This window comes from Telopea speciosissima, chromosome 1, assembly GCF_018873765.1.
Source record: "Telopea speciosissima isolate NSW1024214 ecotype Mountain lineage chromosome 1, Tspe_v1, whole genome shotgun sequence".
NCBI lineage: Eukaryota > Viridiplantae > Streptophyta > Magnoliopsida > Proteales > Proteaceae > Telopea > Telopea speciosissima.
In genome coordinates, this window is record NC_057916.1 from 28,879,668 (window position 1) to 28,900,177 (window position 20,510).

At 40.2% G+C, this 20,510-nt stretch overlaps 1 protein-coding gene across 3 annotated transcripts in view; it reads right to left on the reverse strand.

Annotated features, from left to right (window-relative positions):
* Nucleotides 1–217: 217 nt before the first annotated feature.
* Nucleotides 218–20,510, reverse strand: part of LOC122649044 (polyadenylation and cleavage factor homolog 4-like) — a 31,369-nt gene continuing 11,076 nt past the window's right edge. The window contains exons 2-9 of one of the 3 annotated variants that reach the window (XM_043842396.1): nt 20,062–20,068; nt 15,049–15,885; nt 13,433–13,534; nt 9,671–9,931; nt 4,798–5,250; nt 1,786–3,735; nt 478–627; nt 218–308 (exon numbers count right to left, since the gene is read on the reverse strand). In XM_043842396.1, the coding sequence (XP_043698331.1) occupies nt 610–627; nt 1,786–3,735; nt 4,798–5,250; nt 9,671–9,931; nt 13,433–13,534; nt 15,049–15,456 (3,192 nt within the window). In that variant the 5' untranslated portion in view covers nt 15,457–15,885; nt 20,062–20,068 and the 3' untranslated portion in view covers nt 218–308; nt 478–609. Of the gene's footprint in view, nt 309–477; nt 628–1,785; nt 3,736–4,797; nt 5,251–9,670; nt 9,932–13,432; nt 13,535–15,048; nt 15,914–20,061; nt 20,069–20,510 lie in introns of those variants that run through there. The other 2 variants (XM_043842397.1, XM_043842395.1) reach the window with 2 other exon arrangements.

Consider the following 20,510-nt stretch of genomic DNA (forward strand, 5'->3'; position numbering starts at 1 on the left):
AAAAAAAAAACCAAACATTACAGGTAGATGACCAAAAGCTCAAACTTGTTCCACGCTTCCATTAGCCACCCATTGTACACATCCACTGAGATTGCTCCCATGGAGGGCCTGCAGCTGTCTTGTTCCTTCAAAAGAAAAAGGGAAAAAGAAAAATCATAATATTCCTAGGCATTACAATTCTGAAACTTGAGACCGACTTCCATGTGATCCTTTTTGCTGTATTAATGATATCTATTCTCATCTGCTTTAAGGTGAAAATGTGATGCACCAATAGCAGAGCTGATTCTTCGGTAGCTAGGGATCGGATGCTGGAATTAAGCATAAAACAACACAAGGCAGCTGAAAGAAAAGGAGATTTTAAAAGGAACATGCAAAACCACATTAGAGAAGAAATCCAATGAGCCAAAGTATCTATGGATTTTGTATTATATATATTTCTTTTGAGAATATGAAATGATAAGGAAAAAGAAAACATACTGATTGGGGTGCAGCTTGGCCCCCAATCCCATTTTCAAGCACCAGCCAAATTGCTTGATAAACCTGGATATCCTGTGCCAGTTTATTCATCATATCCTCATTACAATGAATGGAATTTATAACTTTGAAGTATCATCCATCTGCCTGTTCCTGCAAAACAAAACCAAATATGAGACCATCAACATCTGGAATTTAAGATTCACAAAACAAGCAAGAATAATTTCCAAGCAGCTCATCCACATATGAATGCGATGGTGATGCAGACACTGGAGGGGCATGCATTGCAACTGTCCAAGCAGCAAGAGAACACCAGGATGGGAACTCATTGCAGCCAAAGCAGCATTACAATTTCAATATTTTGTTTTTCCAAGACCAACAGTTCACGAAAATAGAAATTAATAACTCCTGCTGTGGCACCTGGCTCAGTATCCCTTTCCGGTATTATAACACCATAAATGTATTCAGTATTATAATGAAAATTCTAATTTAATAGCAATTGGGCACTTGATAATAATTTTGATATCAATCCCATAAGAAAATTTGTGGGCAAGAGGAGAAGGAAAAATGATAACAATGAAGATTCAACCAAAACTAGCTTTTAATGAAGCTTTATACTGACTACTTGGGTCAGGTACATTAGTCTTGTTCCCCTCATCACACTCTATTGAAGGCTTTCCTCGGACTGAAGGGAGCAACCTAAATTTCTAGCCCTCCAAGGACCATAATCTGGCCTCACAGTCTCGAGTATAGGACTCTTGATGTAGACAGTTTTTTTGGGGTTGCAGGTCAAAATTAAAGCATGAAAGAATTGTCCAAACATAGTAAGAGATAATCAGCTAACAGCTAAAACAAAATATAAAAAAAAATGAGGATGGGGGAAGAGAGATATTTCGGGGGCATGAGGGGGACGGTAATGGATGAATGAAAAAAGGCACTCAACTAAGCTCATCACCTAAAAGAAAAAAACACTGCACCACAATATCTGAGCCCAGACCTATCAGCTTTGAATCCTTTGATGGTTAAGACAGGCAGCAGAAGATCAGGAACTTGTATTTGAATGGGACCCAACAGAACAAGCCCGGTTAACTCCTAGGGACACTAGCAGTAGTATTGCAGATCCAGATCGAAAGTACAGGTAGATGGATTAATATTATCCAATCAAGTCGAAAGTCTGGCTGAGGAGATCTTCTAGTGTGACAAATCAAAAGTGAACCAAATCCCTCCCATGAGTTTCACGCATGAAACACAATTACATCAAGACAGGTCAGATCTATTGATACCTTTCTTTTCAAGTGACAAGAACCTTACCAATTTAACACGCTCAGTCAATCGCAAGTCATAAACAGAACTTTGTGAGATACAGTTCGCATGCACAATGGGACCCTGGATAGCACTCCCACCAGAAGTTCCGCCATTGCCCTCCCTAGCCGGGAGGGACATATACACTGCTCCTTTGAACATCCATTCATCTCTTAAAAAACTGTAAAAATCCTCGAACAGCTCCCCACATAATACACACACACATTGGCTTTCATCAGCAGGGACTGCCTGTTCATTCTCCTCCAATACCTTCGCTGAAACTTCAGTTGATGCAGCTGATGTAGGTCCAGATGGGTGCCCTCTGTTCCCGGCAATCCAGTCACCCAAATTTGCATACCATCTCCTTGAAACCATGTTGCAACTACTTTGTTCAGGATTCTTTGAAGCATGCCACTCCATATGTTCATTGAGTCTTTCCTCGAATCTAATTCGAAGACCGCAGATCTCGCAATGATATGGGAGGTCATCAAAGAGGCCACTGATAACTGACGAATGTGATTCTCGGATAATCTCTGGCTTGAACTCAATACCTATGAGGCCCTTGGATTCACTTGTCGTACCTTGAGACAAGCTAGTTGTGGTTTTCAGGCAAGATTCTGTAAAAGGAAGTTCATTCCCAGAAGTTGAAAGGAGGGTTGCAGCAGCTGGACATGAGGAAACAGACACGGAGCTAATGGTAATTGGGCCAGGGCTCTGATTTTGGTTTTGACTCAACACCTGGGTAGTAGAGACAGTTGATGACTCTGTTGTTGAAGTAGTTATTAATCCCTTGGCAACTAATGAACTCAAAAGATTTGAAAGAGTATTAGGAGCAGCACTAGTTACACTTGACATCTGCACTGATGTGCTACCTCCAATAGATGAAGAAGGTGGAGGTCCAGGAGGCAGAGGAGGCCGTACAGTTGTCTTCTGAGGTAGTGTTGATATAGTTGATGCATTCCCATGGGAAGCTGAAGCCAATAAAGAACCTTCCGAGACCATGGGAATTGAGGATGCAGCATGCTGGACAGGGGGAGGTCCATTTGGCAGAGGGGGCTGTATACTCATATTAGATGGCAACGACCCCGACTCCTGGAAATTAAGGTTGGGGAGACCACCACTAGCTAAGTTGTTTGAAAGTAGTCCTTTTTTCAAAATTGCACTCAATAAACTACTAGCGTTTGATTCTCCAATTGGATCTGCAGAGGAACAATTTGAATGGCTCAGGAGGGAAGACCCTGTTGTTAGAGTTCCAAAATTTGGGCCTTGATGCAGTAGCTTCTGGGACTGACCAGAAAATTGAGACAGCATTTTCTCTGCCTGTGGCTGCTGTAATAAAGGAGCATGAGGCTTTAGTTGAGGAAAAGGCATTAAAGCAGATGATGTTCGTAGATGTTGGGGAGGAGTTGATTGATTTAACTGCAAATTTTGAGAATTGCCAGGTGGATTAACAGGGATGTGGAAAGACTCTTGAGGTACACGATTCAATAATCCTGCAAGCTGAGATGGTTTCAAAGCAGGCTGATCAAAGGATTGTGCTTGTGGATGGTCTTGCTCCGACAAATTATGCGATTGTTGATGCTGATGAAGTGATGAAGAAGAAGGTGAGCGAGGATGCTGGTGAATGGGAGACTGTCTAGATGGGGATGCAGAACCTGGAGGAAGATGTCGTTGTTGCTCTAAGACTCCAGAAGATACCGATGATGGAACCATCTGGGAACGAAGCCCGGCCATGGTCAAAGATGAACTACTCCAAGAATCTGAACCACCTGAAACCATTGAAGTTTGGCTTGTATGGGTATCTAAGAGGTGTGGTTCTTGCAATGACCACGTCGGTGATGTTCGATGCCCAAATGTTGCTTGTCCTCTTTGTGTAATGGATTTTGAATCCGAGAAAGCTTCTCTATTAAGCCTAGACCCAATATCATCACTCCGAGGTCGTGAAAGGTGTTCCTCTTCCTGCACACGGCAAAGGTGATTCAACATGCAAAATTATGTAAAGACAATAGCTAATCATCCAGATAACTTTATACTATTATCTCAAACAACGAGACATGGCAATGGCAGATTTATTTTGCAGACTACTTCTTGGAGAAAAACAAGAACATGCATGTCAAGCCCACTAAAATATTGCAATGGCTTCTCATTAATCCTTGGTATGTTGTTCAATACACCTTTCTACATTTGGTAGTAATCTACTAATGTTAACACATCATATTCATCCAAGTGCTTCAAATGCAAGGGTGAACACATATATGGATCTATCTTGTCCCCACCAAAACTTTGGATACGGGAATATACATCCAAAAATGGTATGGGAACAAGGACTCGGGAAAAATGTATCGAAAATGCAAGTTAATGTGTCAAAAGAAAGGGGTCTTCTTATGCCCAAGTGTACGACTTATGGGAGGACGTCGACACACATCCCATACCTGTACCCATGTTTTGTCACGTCAAACAGTGTCAAGGTGCCAAGGTGTTTGCCTGGACCCTTGGAGCCTAGGCAAGCTAGGCAAGGGCTGATTGGTCAAGGTGTTCATAAACAGGTTTAGTTTAGGACCTTTCAGGTTATGTTAGTACTTACTATCTGCTAGTATCACAAGTTATGATAATATTTAGTCTACTTAGTGATAATATAAAATATAAACCAAAGAGGAGACATGAAGCACATCAATCAATAATAATGATACAACTATATTTAAAACAAGCAATAGGCAATCAAGGAACTGTCTACTTTTTTTTTTTTTGACCGCATAGCGGGGGAAGGGGTGGACAGGACATTATCACATATTAGTACTCTTGAAGACATCACCAACCCTCCCTTCTCTCCCCCTCCCCTCCCCCCCTCCTCCAAAAAAGAATAAAAGACTGCAGGGAAGATGGAAAAGCAATGAGAATTCAGTCTCCAAAAAAGTGACAGAGAAACATATGACAACAGTAGAAGAAAAGACATCAGAGGGTTATATTCGTCCAGTTTCAAATGTTCTTTTTTTAATTTATTTTTCACCTTTGCAATCTTACCAGCTTTTCTGAATCATCCGAAGTCCAACCATCTCTCCTTGAGCTATCACGGGCCCCATGATCCATTAATCTGAAGTTCATATCATCCCACATGTACTCTTCTTCCTCAGAGTTTTTCCAGTTCCTAGATATCCCTCTGCTACTTTTCTTTGCAGTGCTCGGTGTTGGCGGTAGCTGAGCAACAGTTTGAGTAGATCTAGGTGCTTGGTAGTTGGAAAATCCACGCTGTGCATCAGACCCATTTCTTTGGCCAACAACTGAGTCCACAGCACTACTTCCCACTCCATACCAAGTCTTGTCAAGTTCCCGCTCACTAAGCTTATCAGTGCCACTCCCTGTTCCCATGTCTGGACGCCTCGAAAGATCAGAACCATATTCATAATCTCCATATGCCACACTGGTGTTCCCTTGAACAGGCTCACTTAACACTTCTCTTTGGGGACGCTGAGAGTTCTGCAAAATATAAGGTAAATTATTGTCAGGTAGAAAAATATACAAAGCATTACAAACACAAACACAATGAAACGCTGCATGTATCTTAACAAGAAGACCTCTCCATGGCCTTCCACTACCAATATTAGTTCCATACAGCCTTGCTGCATCCTCAGCAGAGGAAATCATCAGAAGTTTGGATGCAACATTATTATACATCCTAGGCTCAGATCTCATCAGGATCCATAGCTCAAGACTCAACTAAAAGGAAGGTAATAGCTACTAATCGGTTTGTTATACTCTAACATCTATAACTTTCAAAAGAAAATGTTTGACTTTGTAATATAATAGCAAACAGAATGACAGAAAATACTAAAAGTAAATCTGAAATTGCCCAATTTTCATTCAACTCAACTCAACTCAACTCAGCCTTATCCCAACTGAATGGGGTCCGCTACATGGATTCTTTTTCTCCAATCAACTTTATTCAAAATCATACTTGTTACTAGTCCTAAGCTATGCATGTCTTTCATCACCACTTATCCTAGAGATATTTTAGTTGGCTCTTTTAGCTCCTTTCAATCTGAAACAAATCATCTCTCTGAACTGGATCATTCAAAGGCCTCCGTTGCACATGTCCATGCCACCTCAAGCGACTTTCTCACAACTTATCATGTATCAGAGCTACTCCTAAAATAGCTCTAATTTGTTCATTCCTTATTTTATCTTTTTCAGCTTTACCACTCATCCATTCCAACATCCTCATTTCAGGTACATTAAGTTTAAATATTGTTTTGTCACTGCCCAACATTCAGCTCCAAACTTCTCTTAAACCCTTTCATTCCAAGGTTGATCTCCATAATTCCAACTTTTGCATTTATCCCTGCTTTTGTTTCATCCACCAAAGCAATACCATCAGCAAAAAGCATACACCAAGGGATCTGATCTTGAATATCTCTAGTCAACTCATCTATGATTAGCCCAAATAAATATGGGCTTAAAGCTGATCCTTAATATAATCCAACTGTAATTGGGAATTCATTACCCTGTCCCCCACAATTCTTACACTAGTCTACATCATTACATATATCATTGAGTAAAAAAACGGGTGTACCTAGTGCACGAGGCTGCCGCCACTGCGGGGTCTGGGGAGGGTCATAATGTATGCAGCCTTACCCCTGCTTTTGCAGAGAGTTGTTTCCAAACTCGAACCTGTGACCACTTAATCACAATGGAGCAACCTTTACCGTTGCACCAAGGACTGCCCGTATCATTGAGTATATCTGCATATTTACTTGAAACACTTTTTCTCTAATACATGCCAAATTAACTCTCCAGGGACTCTATCATAAGCTTTTTCTAAGTCAATAAAGACCATATAGGGATCCTACTTACATTCTCTAAATCTTTCCATTAGTCTCCTAAGCAAATAAATAGCTTTTGTGGTTGATCTTATTGGCATAAAACCAAATTGGTTATCCAAAATATTAGTTTCTTGTCTCAAGCAAGTTTCAATTACTCTCTCCCATAATTTCATAGTATGACTCATAAGTTTTAATCCTCTATTGTTGTTATCAAAGATTTGAAGATCAATTTTAATTTTATAAATCAGAACCACAATGCTTCTTCATTCTTTTGGCGTTTTTCCTGTGCTCATAATCTTATTAAACAACTTCGTTAGCCAAGTTATTCAGGTTGGCGGTTCAAATCATGGAAACAGCCTCTCCGTGAAGCGGGGCTAAGGCTGCGTATATTTGCCCCTCCCAGACCCTGCACTGCCTGCAGTAGTGGGAGCTGCACTGGGATGCTCTTTTAGCTAGCCAAGTTATTCAATAGATTCCTAAGCTCTTTTACACCTCTGTCGGAATACCATCTAGACCTATTGCTTATCCATTGACATCTTCTTTAAAGATTCCTTTACTTCAGACACCGAAATTTTTTGTATATATCTAAGACTTGTGGTTTCTTGATGGTTATTGCAACAAAACTATTACTTGCATTGTTATCGTTTAGAAGTTGTAGAAATAGTTTTTCCATCTCTCTTTAATATGCTCATCACTTATTAACACTTTATCATCTTCACTTTTAATGCAACTAATATGGTTGAAATCTCTACTCTTCCTTTCCCTCATTTTAACTAGTTTATAGACATCTCTTTTCCCTTCATTTGAGCTTCAATTGTTATAAAGATCCTCATATTTTTTTAGTCCTTGCTTTGCCTACAATTTTCTTAGCTTCATTTCCAGCAAATCTATACCTTTTTAAATCCTCCTCATCCTTAGTCCTTTGCCAAGGTCTAAATTAGATATCTTAGCCTTAATAGCTACTTGAACTCCATCATCCCACCACAAAATTTCCCTAGATGAATGTCTTTTAGCTTTAGATTCGCCTAGAATTATTTTAGTTACATATATAATATAATATTAGTCATCTCGTTTCATGTCATATTAGTGTGTCTATCAAAATCCCACCTTCCTAGTTTGACTAATTTGTCAACAAATATCTTAAAATTATTTTTTTTTAATAAGAACAAATATCTTAAAAGTTTTCTCCTTTAAAGTTTCACAATATTATCCTAGAGCAAATAATCTCACATTTCTTAGGATTCAGCATTTTAAAACACATATATCTATGACCATTAGTCTATGTTGTGTGGTTAATCTCTCCCCTGCTATAACCTCAGAATCTTTACATAATAACCCAATATTAAATCATTGATTTATTGGGATATATGCATTGACCCCAGACAGCCCCTTTCTTCTCTTTTTGGCAGTTTAGGGAAAGAAGGATGACGGCAGGACTTGATCCCACGCTTTAGGTACAAAGCCAGCACAATTATTGATTTGATTCCAGGAATTTTGGACCTGGGACATTCCAGTTGCCGTAAGATACATCAGGTAACCAGGTATTCAAGCACCCATAGAGAACCTAAGAAAGAGGAGTGTGTGTGTGTGTGTGTGTGAGAGAGAGAGAGAATACTTAATTCCAACAGGAAATGCATTCTCTAAAGTCTAACCCCCCCCCCCCCACACACACAAAAAAAAGTCAATGCATTCTGAAATTCTATGGGAGAGGCAGTAATGATTCATCATGCTCTTGGATAGTACGGTTCAAAGATAGGAACCGACTAGATATGGCAATGGAACTGAGGAAGGGGGCCAAAGGACTACTTGAAAAATGGTCAAATTTCAACATATTCCATGGGACCCGACACCCAAGCATAAGAAGCTTCGAATCCAACCTGGTATGAGTAGAACTATGTTCTAAATGGAAGAACTATGATTTCAAATGGACTACATGCACCATTCTAGCACTGAGACCAGCTGTCAAGAGTCTGAGCAACCAAGAAACAGATCAAACAGTTTGAACAATAAGAACATAAAAAACAGCTGAATATAATGAAATTTTGCATACTTTTTATCAAGTGCCAAAGAGCCTACTGATAAATGCTATAGATTTAGTGGTCAACAATCTAAGCAAGAATGTTGTCTTGTAATGTTCCACTTACAAAGAAGAACTTATGTACAACCATTAGAGTAAGAACCTCAGTCCACTAGTCCAGTAGTCTGATATTAATGGAACCAAACCGTTCATTGACAAAATAACAATTTGAGGTCGGGACCAGATTTTCATCTAACAGCCAATGGTCCAAAAGTACTGCTCTGATAAACTACTAGTCTTCTCTCACATCCAAAGACTATGAAGGGGCAGGAGTCCCACCACCAAACGCCATCACTTCGACCTAATTATCCAAAATAACACACCAACCATGTTCTTGACAACAAATGCCTATGCAAAAGCCTTGAAAAAAATGCAGAAAAAATAACAGGAAGTTTACTATTATTCCAAAGATTTATAATAAGCATCACCAGATCTTCTCAAACTAAGTGGAGCTCATTATAAGCTGAATTAGACAGCTTATAGAAGCACTTTCTTTTTAGGGGCCATTCCTAGTTATGATGGTAAAGGCTTTAGCTGCCAGCATGAGGACATGGGTTTGAGTCCGAGTAGCCATTTTGTGCAAAAAAATGTCAAAGGTTAGGACGATCTCCAGTCCACTCTTACTGCTCTCTTGGAGTCCTGAGAAATCATGACTTGCAATGGATTATGGCCCTTCTTTTATAGACAGAAGTACTTTCATTTTTCTTAAACCAGGCATAACTTCAACCTGTGTGGGACCAGACAGATAAGTGAATGCTTCATACAACTGCATGGCCCACTAAACCTGAGCATAATGCAGCTGAATAACAGTCATACCATAAGGCTAATCCTGAGACACAAATGGAATACTTAATTGAGGCCCAACTGCAAGTATATGAACCTGGATATGGCAGTCAGACTTCCAGCAAATAATATACAGAAACCAATCAGAACAGAAAAGGACAAGCATGAGAATATATACTTCGGAAAATGGTTGCACATCTAAAGTTACTCAGCTCACCCTGTTTGACTGTTGAAGGCGCTGCCTTGCTTCTAAATACTTAGGATTCACATGAATGCTATGTGGTGGGCGTTGTGATTGTGAATCAGACCTGGATACTGGGGTACCAGAAGATGAACCATTCGTGGCAGGGGAGAAATTAAGTTCTTTCTCTATCATCTGAAGAGTGGCAGGGGGAAATACACCTTTCCAAGTCCCAAAAAGATGTCGCATACCAGAATGAATTGAAGAGTCAACCTGTCTATAGGCCTTGCAGAACACCTAGAAAATAATCAAATGATTGGCAATTAGTTGTGACAGTAAATGGCGCACCATATAAAAGCAATTTAAATGATTAAGAAACAGCACAAAGTTAGAAAACCACTTCCAAAAAATTATAGTGATGGTATAGAATAAAAACTAGGAAGGATAAAGTAAGGACTGATCATATTAGAGCTGGGTTGGGAGTAGCCCCGATACATGCTAAACTTAGAGAGAATTGTTTGAGATGGTATCGCCATTTCCAATGGAGGCCTTCAAGGGCTCCTGTCCGAAGGAGCGACATGATCCTCATTGAGGGAACTAAAAGAATTAGTGGCAGGCCTAAGATAACCTCAGGAGAAGTGGTGAAGAAAGCATAGTTGTCACGGCATCTAGGCAACCCAAGGCATTGGAGAGGGTCCAAATCAAGGCGACTGGACGCCTAGGCGACGCCTTGACAACTATGGAAGAAAGACATGATTAGCTTAGGCCTTGCTCCGAGTATGACCTTAAATAGAGCTGATTGGAGATCAAAGATCCATGCGGTCGACCCCATTTAGTTGGTCTTTGTTGTGTGTTGCCGTTGTTTGTATTCACCCCTCTTCGAGACCTAGTGCTGGTGGAGGGCCGATTAAGAGAAGAGGAGAACTAGGGAGAAATCAGAGTTGTAAGGGGTAAAGAGAGAAGAAATTGCATAAAGGGGGGGGGGGGGTGCACACACACAGAGCCCTCAGGCTACTCAAACCATAAACTCAATTCATTCTTCAAATCTGTCTCCAACGATGGGGAATTACATAATATATACAGAGAAATAAAAAACTCCTAAAAATAAAGATCAACTCTCCAACTAGAAAACTAAGAATAATTGGGAACCAAATATCCTACGTAGTTAACTTCTAAAAAAAAGAGAATAAAATTAACTAAAAGACATTATTTCCCAAAAATAACATAAATTCCTAAAATCCTAGGAGATCCATAATCTCAAACTGGACCTGGTTCATCTTCGTCTGGATACCCAACTGGGTTTGGGTTGATCCAAGGTAGTGCACCTGCATCAATTCCCCCGGTGTTGAGGAAAACTCGACCTCGAGTTTTGTAGAATGAAAGAAATAGAAGCTCACGAGCGAGGGCTATAGGTTCCATGTCTGCAACTTGAAGAAAATCCAAAATATGAAGCTTTGGGGTTGCATCAATGTCTGGAAAATCATGGGGAAGTACGAACTCATGATGGAGAGTAGCTTTCACTGCACTGGATTCCGTCATTACTTGATCCACGATCTTCTCATCTTTCGTTGCCACTATTTGTTGTTCTGGTTGAGACTGCAATCTGCATCACTGGTGTTGCCTCTTTTGGCTTGGAACAAACATCATCAACTAACACATTAAGAATGAATGTATGGGCCACGTGAAAAGGATGTAGAGTGCACAAGTTTCCGTCAATGATGCCTTTTCGTTCTTCTAGCCATTCACGATCCAATTTAATAACATGCCAAGGAGAATCAAACACTTCACAATGAGCTCCATCACAATAATAAGAAACAAAGAATTCAACGAATACATAATCCTCAGGGTGAATAATGATCTGGTCGTTCTTGGATAACATTTCTACCCCAGATCGTGAGACAAAATTGTTGCTTTGTCGTTCATCAATAAGCAACATGGCAAGCTTTCCATTAGGCAACCGAACTCTGAACTTGAACACAAAAGAATCCATGACCAGGGTTGTATTCGGAATCGGTATGGATCCACACAAATAAGAGAATATGCAAAGTAAAAGTTAATGGCAAAACAGTGAATAGATGAAGTTTATGACAACAGTGGCAGAATTGTAATTATGGGTACTTCAATGATAACCAACAAAGGAGTATTATGTATGGGAAAGGATAAACTTGGAACAAGTTCAAAGGAGCAAATTAAGAGAAGAATAAAAGGGGCAGGGCAATCCTGGGAAAAAAGACTTAAGGTACCGTGCTACCAGAGGAGAATATGGGGAGAATGGAGGGTGGCTTTACTTCCTCTGGAGTAGCAGTGTGGGAAAACCAGTGACGCGAATCAGGAGATCAGCAGAGAACCTTGCAAATCAAATGGTGGAAATCCAAGAGTTCAGCAGAAAACCAAGGATTCCGACTTCGACAAGGAGATGGCATTGGGGATCCCAAATCAGGTACGCCTTCCTCGATCTTTCTCCTGTGAATGTTCTGCTCTCTCGTCTCTCTCTGCTCCTTTTTTTTCACTTGGTCGAATCCGAGATGGGGGGTGAAGGAATGTTTGATCGATTCACAGAAGGGGGAAAGAAGGCAGCGGGGAGGGTTTGATTGGATCACAGGAAGGGGAAAGAAAACGGTGGGATTCTGAAGGGCTTTTTTTTTTTTTGTTTTTTTTTTAACTCACTGCTGCTGGTCGTACAGCAGAACAGTAACAGAAAGGAAGGGATAGAGAAGAAGAAGAATGGCGTAAAGAGAGAATAAATTGCATAAGAAGACGCGGGGGGGAGAGCGCTAAACTCAATTCATTCTTCAAATGTATCCAACGATGGGGAATTACATCATATATAAAGAGAAATAAAAGACTCCTAAAAATAATGATCAACTCTCCAACTAGGAAACTAATTCAAATAAGGAAACTAAGAATAATTGGGAACCAAATATCCTAAGTAGCTAACTTCTAAAATAAAGAGAATAAAATAAACTAAATGACATTATGTCCCCAAATAACATAAATTCCTAAAATCCTAGGAGATCCAAAATCTCAAACTGAACCCGGTTCATCGTCGTCTAGATACCCAACTGAGTTTGGGTTGATCCAAGGTAGCGCACCTGCATCAAGCGCAGAATGTTGGGCTGTTAAGAAGGGTCAATGCCCTAGAGATTTGCGTTGATGTTGTTGCCCCTCCCCCCTTCTTTTTACTTCTTTTTACCTATTTTCTCTTATAGGATCCATGTAGCCGATCCCATTAAGTTTGGATAAGGCTTGGATGTTGTTGTTGTTGTTGTTGTTTAGAATAAAAACTGCCTTCAATTAACACTTTAATATATCAGGCAGATGGGAAATTTAAATTCTTTGCTTTTATTAGTAAGAATATTATACCCATAAAATAATGACCAGCATAAACCATTTTAGGGGGAGGGTTTCCTACAAGGGCAGTGTGAGAAGGAATTTGCATGCTACACCAATGAGGGGCTAGAAAATGGTATTATCCATATGGAGTCCACATGAGGCCCACATGGTTAAAATAGGAGAGAGTGCATCAGTGTGGGCCCCCACTGTTTATTATGTGAGAAGGGTATAAAGAAATCTGTACAAGGGATAAAGGAATTTGTTGGCGGCGCATGCTTTCTTTTCCCATCATTTTATAACTCCATCAGAAAACACAAAAAATTGCATTTCACTTCTAAGGAATTATTCACCAAAGTACCAAACTATGAAAACTGACAAATAGACTGAAGAATCTAACCTTGCAAATCACTTAAGGGAATTATTAAACAAACTATCATAATTGACAAACAGACTGAAGAATCTAACCTCAGGTAGTCTGGCAGCAAAGTATTTGATGTAATCTCTCCCAATGTTCTTTACAATACTATCTAGAAGGTAGAGAGATGGTAGCTTTTGCTCACTGGGTACCTGCAAATTATTCGTATAATCAGCTAACATGGAAGATCAGCAAAATCCTCAAACCAACTAATGTGGCAAAATATTCATGATGATGGATTTTATGGCAGGATCACAAAGTACTGATCTAAGAAACCGAAAATAGAGCATTTAGTCATCCTTAGTCTACCAGACTTTTAGCACAAGCCAATCAAAAAATCATTGAGCCAAGTATGACACTTGAGACACATTTGGCCAGACAATGATAACTATGTAATCAGGGTTTTAGTTCACAATATCGGATCAGGTATTGGTCACGGCCAATACCAACACAATACCAATACATATCGGCAGTAACGGTCAGAATTGGCCGAGAATTCAAAAAAGACCACCTTTTGCCCAATATTAGCCGATACAGCCAATCCAATACTGATACCTAAAACTCTGTATGTAATCCACTCCTTATCACATGTGTATAAGCATTACTTGTCTAGAGAGCCTATTATTAAAGATTTTATTTTTGATGGAGTAAGAGACATGCATCCACAACATTACTGCAAGAAGTTCGGCAACAAGGAGAAATATAGGATTTATTCCAATTTTAAGCTCATCTCATTGGATATAATCAGTTATTAGTCTATTCTCATTGCCAAATGGGGAAGAAAGTAGTCCACAACCTAATCACATAATTCTTAGGGGACTTCTCCCTTCCAAGAAACCTAAAAACAAAACCAAAGCCACAAGGATGGTAAGACCATAACATGCCCAAAGTTACACCTCTCAACCAATTAATCACAGTCCAATTACCCCAAACATAATTCCATACTACAAATGGAAACATAAGTGAGGGTCTAATCAGATTCGTTCTTAGCAACCCGAACAGAAAACCTTATTCACCAGTTATTATACGGAGCGCAGTGCCAGGGCAGCAATAAGCAGACAACCAGAAGGTTCAGCCACCATAAGAACTAAAGCTGACGGAATCATGACATCCAGATGAAGAGTTAGCTTCCACGTGCCCCAACTTCAGAATGTAGACTCCCGCAAAGCCATCTCATATCTCATTCAGTTAAATAAGTTCTATTCTTAAGGCATTGCAAAGCACATCATACCAGAAACAGGGACTTGTTGTAGACCACATCATGTTCAGCGATGGGTACTCAACAAAGTTACAAATTAAGGTAGACCAAACCCTGGCAAAATCAAGATAATAGAAAACGCAATCCAAAAAAAAAAACTAACATGCCAGTGTCATAACTAACAGGTTCTTGAGTTGATTCTTTTCCCAATCGACTGTAATTAGTTTTAATTGCATTGATCCATTACTTTGAACTCTAGTTACAAACTACTTCTTCTAACACAAAGCTAAGTAAAAGGCACAGATCAGATAGCTATTCTGTATGGAAAGGGTTTTTTCGTTTTTTCTTTCATCATTTTATTTTACAACTCAAACGTCCCCATGCACCAGAACCAGAAGACAATTCCATATTCAACAAAGAAACAGCTACAGTCGTGACAGTAAGCAAGAACATCATAAACCAGTTCACCTCGATAATATTCGCGCAGATAATGGCTGCGATTCCCTTGGCAGCATGGACGTTCTCCCCAGCGATAATAGTCAGGTTAGTGATGATAGGCTTAGAATTGAAGGTCAGTTCTGCAATAGCTGTCTTATACTGACTGACAAGTTCTTGATGCTGCCGTTGTTGATAAACTCCTCGAACAGGCTCATCTCTCTCCGCATTCTTGTCCTTCTCGTTCGTTCTAAACCTCGAAAGTAAGGGCCCAGCTCCAGGGCCGCTTCCAACGGTAGAAACTCTCTGCTGGAACGATCTATCACGATCGACAACACCGTTCAAACCACGATCTCGTTCGGCCCCTTCAGACAACCTAGGTTTCTTTAAACCTGGTTCTCTCGACCTATCAATGGATCTACGAGAACTCTCCATTTCCATCTCCAAAAAAAAAAAAAAAAAAAGCCAAACAAGGAAAGACCAGAGAAAATTCAAACAAAAAAACCCTAATCCTAACCTTCCTTACGTACACAGATTTATAAAAAAGAGAAAGAGAAAAAAAAAAAAATTTGAAACTTTCTTTAATCTAGAGCAGATCGAGAACGTATTTCAGGAATCCAAAAGCCTGAAATATCAGATTACAGTTGATTTACATAAGAGTTAAAAAAACATGGCTATCGATACAAAAGCGATGGCTCCTCGGAAGAGTGGTTAATCTCCGTAATTTGGAGAGCAGAGGTTGGGCATTTGATTCGAAAGGAGCATAGAAGGGGAGAGGAGAGAGAGCTTCTGTGTGGACGAAGCTCGTTGGCTCCAATATATGCATCTTTGAATCTGAGAGGAGAAAGGAAGATAGAGAATCAAGCGGCGCTGCGTCTGAGTATCAGGCGAACGAAACGATTTTCCTTCCTCCCTTTCTCCCCCCCCCCCCCCTTTTTATATTTTCGCTATCTTTTTCGGGCCGTGGCCCGTGGGGGCATCAGATGGTCGGTTTGGTCCGGTTTCGATGGGTTAATTATGGGTAAAACCGAAGCCAACCCGAAAGATGAGGCATATAATTAAGGCACATAATTGAGTCGGATAATTGAATCGAATAATCAAAACTCATGCTCTCAACCAATAAGGCCCAATAAGGTTTAATTGAAAAAGTTGGATCAGTAGTGGATCCATGCTGCTACAAATGGTCATTCACTTGAGAAGCGCTTCTCTTGTAGAACCGAGTGAGATCTCACTAATAGAGTAAGACCTCCAGAATGAGGCAAAAAATGACAAAGTAGAGCCGAAGCTGACCCGATAAGGGAGGGTTTCGTTTGGTTTTTGGTCCGGTTTGGTTTCACTTAATTTAGATTTCTTCTGATCAAACTGTTATCGGTTTGCTATATCAAATTGGTTCAGTTTTGATTTACCAGATATGTTTAAAAACCATGGGCAAAGGAAATGTCTGTTTAAATTTATATTATCTAACATCACTTGTTTTGTAAGTTGCATACGATGGGTTGTAGTGAAGGCTTATTGGATGGTCAAGTCACTATTATGATCTTGGCCTTACTGGCTATGTCAGCAAGCGGCATCAACTACAATTATAAAAAGCCCTTGTGTAAGCCCATCATTATGGTAGGAAGTAACAACTTCAAGGTCACCATGAGTCTTGTGTAAGTCCACCCCTTATTGCTCGCTCTAAGTGTTCTACACTTCAGTAAGTCTATTTGTGGCATGATGATGGTGAAGTTCAACTGGAAATGATCAAACTTCCATCAGTAAAACCAATCCAGAGATCATCTACAATATCATTGGGTCAAGAGTTTCAAATTAATGGATGCTCTCCAAAACTTCATCAAACAAAACGACTCTTTATGTCTTACAATTGTATACATAGTTTTTTTTTTTTTTTTTTTTTTTGTCTTGTAATCCTCAGCATTGTAAGGTGATTGTCATATTTAGGACAATAATGACTCACCCAAACCCAAAAGAACCTAAATTGGATTAATTGGTATACCCTTGACTTAGCCCTTTTTGGGAAATGGTCTCAAGCAAGTAATGTTTTATAATTGGGTTTTTTGACTTAAAAATACCTGAAATTGGTTAAAATATGTTATGTCAAACTAGACCAAAATTCCCCTTACACAACTCAAATCTGGGTTGTCGACTGGCCGGTTCCTATCGGTTGGTGCAGCCTGTGAGTGCCTTGGGCTGCCGGCATGATTGTTGGTCTGACCGGCTCATCTAGTCAGGGAAGCCCAAGGACTTTAGTCCTTGCTGGCCTGCACTGTTGGCCTAACAATATTTACCAGCTTATGGGTCCAGAGAGCAGCTAGGCCTTATCGGCATGTGCTCAGGCACCGGTCTATTGCCAGCCTAAGTGTCAGCCGGGCAGTGAAGAGGTAGTACGGAGCAACAAGTAGAGTGATGGAAATATCCTTCCACTACTTCATCAGGTACGGAAACTTCATAGTCGAAAAAGATTCTGTGCATCCAGGCAATCGGGCTGCATGTGTAGCGCCAGACTCAAGGTGCTGCGCTTTGACCGCCTTACCCCTGCTCGGGCAAGGGGCTTGGGCAGGGGTAAGGCGGGCAAACGTAGCGCCTTGAGTCTGGCGCTGCACATGCAGCCCGACTGCCCAGATGCATAGGAGCCAGGTCCCTTCATAGTGGGTTTTCAGACTTATAATGCACTTTTGGCAAGCCTAAGAGATTCTATTGGTTGTGAGATCAAAGCTAAAACCATCCAATTGAGCTAAACCTTTGGTTCAAATGATTTTTTTTTTCTCGGACAGGCCTCTTAAATGTAGTATCTTTGATTCTTTTGTCACAGGTATTACATACACCATTCAAATCCTCTACAGCGCACTGCCCGTAGCGCCCTGAGCGGAGCAGACTGAGCCGCAAGTGCAATGACCACCTTACCCCTGCCCAAACGCCTTGCCCGAGTGGGGGTAAGGCAATCATTGCGCTTACGACCCAATCTACACTGCACAGGCCGCTACGGGCAGCGCACCATAGAAGATCTGGATCCTTACATACATGGTATTATGTGAAGTTTTGTCCTCTAAATGGTATGGTCAAGGCACCATATCCGTTCCCTTTTCTTGACTAGCAAATTTTGTATCTATAGTTTCACCTTTTGCAGCACAAGTAGGTGATGTGAAAATTTCCTTAGATGACTATGACAGTATATGTGGTGATTTACAATAATTCATTCTTTGCAGGACCAATTATGGTGGATTCTTACTTGTGAGCTATTTTCTTTTCTATACTAGTACCCAAGTTTCATGTGAAAGAATGATGTGGTAATGTCAGAGAACTGTGCAAAGCCTCCCTTTTTTTTTTATTTGATGGAAATAAAGGAAAATATATAAAGAAATATTAGAGGTGTACAGAATTGTTGAGGCAGGCATTCCTAGCCATATTCATAGCTATAGTTATACAAAACTGGTTACCATCCTTAATAAAAGTCACATCTTGTGTTTGGTCAGATATATATAGAAAATCCTTAAACAAATTCCAAGGCCATGAGCATTTGGTTGGAGATGGAAGAGTATCAGTAATGAACTTGTTGTCACTCCAAACTTCTTTAATCTTCAACCCAATGCAGGCAGCATGGTTGAGACCTTTACGGATCGCAAAAAGGAGAGTTGTTATCTCATTCGAGTGATGAAAAGTTCCTGTATCAAAAAACTGAATTCTGCCATCTATCAAAAAGAAATAGGACCATCCTGCGAGATTTAGTCTAGTAATATATTGTCCTGCACAGATTAAAATAGGAAAAATTGAGCATGGATAAATTAAAACAGGAAGTACTAAGCGAGATAGCTTCATTGTTATCAATTACATCCAGGGACGAAAACGAGGGAGGGAGCAAATTCTGATCAGTGATCCATTTGTGAGTGCAATTAATCACTCACAATGGATCAGCCTTTTGTGAAGCGATTACCACCCTGTTTCTAGTTGTCCAGATAAAGTAACAAGTTATGAAAAACACACAAAAAACCCAAGAGACCAAATGTTTATCCGACCTGAGAAGAGAATAAAAAAACAAACAGAAAGCTTTAAGACTATCAAAAGCCAAGGATTCAGTTCTTAACCCCAAAGGTCCTGCGGCCCAGATGTGTTTAATCCAATCACAAGATATGAAAATGTGCCATGAGGATTCAACACCATGTCCACAAAGAACACAGGAGGAGTCAATCTGGATCCATTTCGATATAGTGGCCTTGGTAGGAATTCCTGCATTTAGCAAACGCCAGAAGAAGAACTTAAATTTTGGGTGAATCTGAATTTTCCAAAAGAACTTCCACCAAGCAAGTTCAATAGCAGAAAAATTATTAGCAATCGAGGTTACTTCATGAGCAGCTAGTTTAGTGGTGAAGGTACCATTTTTGGCTTTTAAGCACCACCACTTATCCTCAGAATCAGTGACATTCAAAGACTGTATATGAGAAGACAGTATGGGAGGGATGCAGTTATTAAGAAGTTCAGAGTTCCAATTATTTCCTTGTAAAAAAGAACTAACAACCTGTGTTTTGTCAGAGGGTTTTATTAGAAAGTTGGTTGAGGTAGATAGATTACCTGACAAGGCTGGAACCCATTTATCGAAGCAAAAGAAGGTGGTATTACCATTACCAATTTTTTTAATCACCAGCTTCTCCAGATCAGGGATAACATGTGAGATGCTATTCTAAGTCCAAGAGCCTTTCCTAGTTCTGGTGGAGGGGTCGAAGAATGAAGGTTTGGGGAAGTACTTGACTTTGAGCACTCTGGCCCACAAAGAGCATGGTTCAGTAATCTCCAGCTGAGCTTCAGGAGAAGAGCATTGTTATGAATTTTAGCCTTACGGAACCCCAATCCCCTGTAGGACTTGGGAGAAGTTTTCTTCTTGTTCATGCTACAATTTCCCAGCCAAAAGTTAAGACATAAAGAATCAATTTTACGACAGGTTTTAAGTAGGAAGTTGAAGCAATTCATGAGATATACCGGGGTTGAGGCAAGCACAGATTTAATAAGCACGCTGCGACTGGCATAAGATAAATGATTAATTTTCCAGGATACCAGCTTCCTTTGCATTCTAGCAATCACCCCCTCAAATTCCTTATCTTTGGACCTGCCATGAAACAAATTAGTGCCCAAATAAATGGAGTCCTTAGCCATTTCCCTAATGCCAATGAGGGAACAGAGGGATTGTCTAATGTCATGAGGCACATTTTTGCTAAAATGAATAATACTTTTGGACAGATTTATTTCTTGTCCAGATAGGAGGTCAGAGAATAGATCTAGGATAGCTTTAATGGTTAAGAGGTCATTGGGGGTTGCCCGACAAAAGATGAATACATCATCAGCAAAGAGAAGATGGGAGATTTCAAGCGCAGTCCTGGAGATCTTAATCCCATGAAACATATCCAAGTCACGGTAAGCAGACAGAAGTCGAGAAAGGACTTCCATGGCCACTAAGAACAGATAGGGGCTCAAAGGACATCCTTGTCGAATACCTCTGGGGGCCT